The sequence below is a fragment of the Haemorhous mexicanus genome, chromosome 5 (assembly GCF_027477595.1).
Source record: "Haemorhous mexicanus isolate bHaeMex1 chromosome 5, bHaeMex1.pri, whole genome shotgun sequence".
In the NCBI taxonomy this organism is placed as follows: domain Eukaryota; kingdom Metazoa; phylum Chordata; class Aves; order Passeriformes; family Fringillidae; genus Haemorhous; species Haemorhous mexicanus.
The window spans coordinates 68,625,827-68,631,826 of record NC_082345.1 but is presented as its reverse complement, the minus strand read 5'-3'; the positions used below and the strand labels follow the sequence as shown (position 1 = coordinate 68,631,826).

The 6,000-nt window shown below is 51.6% G+C and overlaps 1 protein-coding gene across 1 annotated transcript in view; it reads left to right on the top strand.

Annotated features, from left to right (window-relative positions):
• Nucleotides 1–2,217: 2,217 nt before the first annotated feature.
• ELAPOR2 (endosome-lysosome associated apoptosis and autophagy regulator family member 2) overlaps nt 2,218–6,000 on the top strand; it is a 96,853-nt gene continuing 93,070 nt past the window's right edge. The window contains exon 1 of the mRNA XM_059847460.1: nt 2,218–2,577. Coding sequence (XP_059703443.1) covers nt 2,443–2,577 — 135 coding nt within the window. The 5' untranslated portion in view covers nt 2,218–2,442. The remainder of the gene's footprint in view (nt 2,578–6,000) is intronic.

The following is a 6,000-nucleotide window of genomic DNA, read 5'->3' as shown; positions in this document are numbered from 1 at the left end:
GATGCAAAAGGGTGACAGAGCAGCTGACAGAGCACACTCTGGTACTCCCTTTCCTCACCTGTCCCTGTGCTGTATGGAAGTTCTGCTCACCTGAACTGACTCTGCTGGCCCCAATTCCTCCTGGAGTGTCCCTGGGAATCAGCAGCAGTAACCCCACACTGCAGAGAGCCATTCTGCCAGCAGCCCCCCAGGTCTGCATCCTTACCACAGGTCAGCCCCTGCAGCAAGAAGTGCACTTTTGTGTGCAAGCTGACCTTGTGATGCAGCACATGCCACAGTTGAGCTGGCCCCAATACACAGAATAACACTGCACAATTTCAGAAGGCTTTAAGCACCAGCCCATGCAGAGTAACACCACTTCAGAAGGCTTCAAACACTGCTCTTTATTGCTCTTCAGTCCAACCTTTTACCCCTCATGTTCATGCACTGCCCCTGGGTGCCCTCTGGTCCCTGAGGTGGTTGCTCAGTGCCCCTGGGCACTCCATGGCTCATTGCTGTCAGTGCTGCTCAAGCTGTATCCACTGGGGATGAGGCTCAGCCCAGCCCCACTCCCAATTACCACAAACTGTGTGTCCACACCCTTGTACCCATTTTCCTTGTGTGAAAGCCATGCTGTATCCAACCAATAGATTTTTTCCCATATACTTCCAGCATTGCTGAAATTCCTTGGAGTGCCTGCAGTTGTGTGTGTTTTATTTTACCAAAGGTGAAGAAGAATGCTACTCCAGCTGAAATCAGTGTTCCTCAGACACTGGATTTTATCCTGCAGTTAAGGTGAGCCACAAATTCTTGGGACCAACCTTGTGACCTGCCCAGTGCAGAAGCACAAAACATAAAGCAGCAACAGGGTGTCTATCCTGTTTTCCACTTTTTCTGGAAAGATAATTTGAGTTTTTTCATGTAACTGATTACACAAGGTGCTTTGTTTGGCACCCTGGTGAGCCCTGGGGCCTTTGATGGAAGCACCATAACCCACTTTCCTTCCTCCAGCTTCAGCTAAAATCAGAGCAAGGCTCTGTACGAGAACAAAGGGAAATTGCAAACCTGTCTCCGTTAGCAGAGCATCACAGAGCTCCTTTCCTGACTGCTCCAGCAAGGGTCTCAAGTGACATAAAATGAGCAAATTGAACCATTTTTATGTTAGCACACAGTCACAGCAATGACACCAGCTAGGGGTGGACAGAGAGCTTGCATGATGCAAAGATCTGACTCTGCCCTAATACCTGCATCTCTTTTCATGAGGTGAATAAAAGCTGAGTCAAACCTGAATCACCATGAGCAGGAACTGCAGTAAAATGACTGAAAAAAGTCACTCCATGAAGTGAAAGAAAATAAAAAAAAAAAAGAAAAAGAAAAAGGGGGCTATGTATTGGAGTCTGAAAAGTGGATCAATAAGGACAGGAACATCTTGTGCTAGCCATGGGAAGACCTGTGCTGGGGTTTGCTAGTTAGATAAGAGGAGGCAGAAAGGAAGACCCAGGAGGGAGCCGGAAAGTGAGCAGGGCCAACCCCAGAGATGTCAGGGAGGAAGAGGACGATCCGTGCCTTAGGCTGTCACACACTTCATTAGGAATGAGTAGTTGGACATTGCTGGGGAACAGGAGACAAAATTCGGACTGAAAGGCAACCACCGAGGGAGAAATGTGCATAATTCTGGAGGATAAGAATAATTTGGGTCAGGCCACGAATAAGCGGCTTTCCCATCTCGCTGAGCAGGTCGCTGCCCTGCTCTGGCCATGAGCCGAGCAGTCCAGCGCACATCCTGCCCGGTGGGATCCCGCCTCGCCTGGGGGACACGGGGCATCCTTAGCGGTCCGAGCAGCGGGGAGGTGAGTGCCGCCTGGCGCTGCCAAGGACAGGGACAGGGGTGCCAACAGCCAGGCGGGGGATGCAGGCCAGCATCCCACGGCAGGGCTGGGGAAGGGGGGATTCCCTCCCACAGCAACGCTCCCATCCCGGAACCCATCGAAAGCAGAGGTGCCAGGCGGGGGCTGCTGCCGTGCTCCCCAGCAGGGCCCGGGCTGCGGGCGCTGCCTGCGGGTTTCGCCCCGCCGCGGAGGTTTTGGGGCTGGCGAGATGCAGCCGGAGGATGCTCCGCGCTCCCTTCGCCACGCCGGGGCTGGACCAGCCTTGGCAGCGTGCGCCTGCGCTACCAGCCTTCCTCCCCCTCCCGCTCCTCCTCCTCCTCCCCCCGCTGCCGGCCCCTCCTCCCGGCTCTGGCGGTGCCGGCTGCCGGGGCGGGCGGCCGGCGGGGCCGCGGTGTCCGAGAGCCCCGGGGTTATGCGCGGCTGCAGGCGGGGCGCTGGGCCAGGGGCAGCCCGCGGCCGGGGCTCGCTGGTGTCCGGCAGGAGCAGGGGGCGCTGATCCCCAGCAGCACCCCCCGGCCCCGGGAAGGGGTGAGCGGGCGCTCCTCGGCGGAGGAGGAAGAGGAGGAGGAGGAGGATGATGCTGCTGCTACTGAGGATGCTGAGGATGCGGCGGGCCGGAGCGGAGCGGGGCTTCCCGGGCAGCGCCTGGCTGTGCTGCTGGCTGCTGGGCTGGCAGGCGGCCGCCCTGCAGCTGCCGCCCTGCGAAGAGGTGAGGTTTTCCTCCTCCTCTTTGGGTTTTCCCCATCCGTAAGGGCGGGTAGGGTGTTCGCACCGGCCCGGGAGGAGGGTGGTATCCCAGCAAGGGGATGTTGCTGGCTCCCCAGAGCTGTCTGGGGGATGGTAGAGGGGTCAGACCCACGGGGAAGGACCCTCCGCCGCGGTGCGGGGGGCGGCTCTGGGGCGGCCGAGCCCCTCCGCATCACGAGCAGAGCGGCTCCTTGGCCGTCGGTCGCGATCCGCTCTCCCCACTCCCTTTGCCCGTGGCGATCGCTGCTCCCTTCGGTGCATGGAAATAGTAGAGTCCCCCCTCCAAGCGAAGGGGGTACGGCCGGCCTCGCTGTTTTTCTAAATATCGTGTTGGATCAGCGCAAAGGTGGAGAGTAAGAGAGGGATGGTGTGGGAAGCTGTCCCGCCCGCCCGGTGTCCAGCTCGGTGTGTCCAGGGCTGAGCCGTGCGTGTGGCATGGGGAGAGAAACTTTCTGCCTCTACTGCTGTAGGAACCCGAACCTGGAGGGAGTCGGTGTGTTCGGAGCGGGGACGCTCGGCACGGCTGTGCGGGATGCGGGGCTGAGGCTGTCGGACAGGGATGCGCAGCCCCGGGGGGCCACTGAGGTTTTCTGGGGAAGGGACCTGGGCTTCATGAAACTATTTTCCAGGGTTTCCAGCCTTACTCCTACATACAGGGAAATCTTCTCTGCTGCTGTTAAAGAGCAAGTGGGTCTTTCCTGTGTTTTAAACCAGCAGTAGATGTGAGAGGCTGGGTATCACCATGCCAAACAGGTCTAGGTGGCCAGAGCTCTGCTCAGGCAAGCAGAAACCTGTAAGTGCATTAACAACGGTCAGTCCCCTTCCTTCTAAATCCCTCCTATCCGAGGATGCTCTGGGACCACAGCTTCCCCAGTTCTTGCAGTTGCACCGCTTAGCAGGAGTGAATTTGTGCATTCTCAGAGTGGGCTGGGGGTGGGTGACTGCAGCCAGATGGGAGCACTTGGCTGGTGAAGGGTCCTTGGAGGCTATTGCAGCAAGGGACCTCCTTGGCTGGGGGTGCAGAAGTCCATGTCTCCTTCCTGTGATGAAAGAGAGCATTTCTGACCTGGGGAATATTCTCTCTTTGCCTATGAAATTTCCTTGTTTTCTTCCAAGTAGCAGAGCTCAGTGCTAGTCTAGCGTGGGAAATCTTGCAGTAGGGAGAGGTGATGTCTGGCAAATCAGTGTCTGTTTTGGGCATGTTTCTCCTAAATGTTGATCATTCTCAGGGCATGTTTTTCCTAAATGTTAGTCATTCTCAGAGAGAGGAATTTATGCAGCCACCTGCTTTAAATTATCTATCTCCCTTTCCAGCTAGTGAAGGGAAACAGGTACTTTTAGAGCTGTTTTCATCCTAAAGTCTTTGCATCAAAAAAAATGAACCTCTGCAGATGGTTAAAGGTGAGAGCTGAACCTGTGCAGTGGTATCAAAAGTGTGGAGCTGGTATTTTGGGCATCTTGCATTGGGCTTTAGGTGTGCAAATTTTCTCTGGAGCCCCACTCCTGTATACCTGTGGATCTGGACCTGTGTGCTTTTGCTTTCTTTTCAGAGAGGCTGACAATGTTGTTTTACTTGACTTGAGTGCTCTTTGAAACAGACAGCCCTTGCTCACATGGTTAAAAAGTGTGTTGTGTGTTGCTTGAGCTGGGGTGTGTGCAGCCATGAAAGTGTGCATCCCAGGAAATGTAATTACAAACATGTCTGGATGGAGACAGAAGGGAGAAAAAAAAGGGAGCTTATGAAGAACCAGCATAGCAGATGAACTGCATTACAAAAGGGAAGAACAGAAGTTAATATTTTTTGTCTCAAAACATTGCCATTTGCCCTAATTCAGTCTGATTTGAGTGACCTGGGTGTATTGCCTTTAACAACCTGATGAGATTGACTCTGATTTGGGCAGACTCAGACAGGGATGAAGTTGTGCCATAAGAAAGCACAGCCTGTCAGAGGGTATTACAGTCCTTTATACCCAAAAGTTCTGAGAAGCACAAGGCTTAATGTACTGACAGGTAGTTCATTTTCAATTTACAGGGGATCCTTCTTTAGCAGCACTTTCCACACTCTTTCCTTGACAACTTGTTTTTGGTTCCCTCACTTATCACAACTACAGATATCTGTTGGTTTGTGAGATTTCTGTGCTGGCACAACATTTGGAGCAGTGGGATCTCTGGCTGTGCCTGAGGCTCTGTGGTGCTCTGATTGCATAGGTAGTAAAATAATAATGTCTTAGCAATGTCACTTTCCAGAAACCTTTTTGTCATTGACTTCATTGGTCAGGGACTGTAGTAGTTGAGCACACTGGATTTAGGAGAGGTGTGTTTGTGCTGCCAACCAAAGGTACAAGCAGTTTCAATGAATGCTCTTGTGAGTTTTTGGAGCAAATTGATACAGCCATAAGCTTTTGGCACAGCAGGTCAGTCCAGGCTGTGATGGTCATTCACATTGTGAGCCCTCCCTGAGCTCTCCAGTGCCAGCAGCAAATTTAAAGGTGGTTTGTGCATCTCCAAGAGATGGAGGCAGGCTCAGCTTGGATGGCTGGAGTACCTCTGGGGTACAGAACCTGGGGAGACCCATTACTGTGCCCTGTGCCTCTGGTGACTTGGCAGCTCGAATTAGGGCAGTGGGGGAAGAACAAGTGCTTGGTGAATTTTCTGCTGTGCCAATGATGATCAGGGTACTCGTACAAATATTTCATGTGTTGCATAAATTATGACTTTGAGTGGAATTGATGACACCCATGCTTTTCACTGCCATTAAATACACATTGAGCTGTTATGTTGGAAATAATGAGGTATCCATGCCAGTCCCCGTGCTGCTGCAGGGACAATGGTTGTTACATCTTATATTCCAGTGTTTTGTACTTTTTCTTTTCTGGACTTTTCAACTGAATGGGTCTTCTTCAGCTTCCCCTTAGAGATTCACTCAAATATGAGCAGATTTTGCTTTTAGGACATTTGATACTCAGCCTAAATGGGTCTTTTCTTCTTTTCATCTTTCCCTGTGTTGTTTTTTGAAATAATAATAAAAAAATTGAAGTCCATGAGTGACTTTTCTCTTGATTCCCATTCAGCCAAATCACTTTCAAAGAGAGATAGAGAGTATCCTGCTGGCAAAGATGTTTTCTTTTATACTCCTGTTCAACTCTCAGTTATTTTGCAGATTGAGAAGTGCTTTTGATAATAAATGTGATTCTGATACATTGCATGGTTTACCTGCTGTTTTAGTAGACAGGTAAATTAAAGGGTAATGCAAAATGCTCTCTTTAAGGGAATGTATTTTTGCACTAGTCTGCTAGAATCTTTATGGAAAAGACAGAAACAATATAAGAAATGTCCCTGGAAATAAGAGTCTTATAAAATCACTTGAAGGCAAAGGCATCTTAAG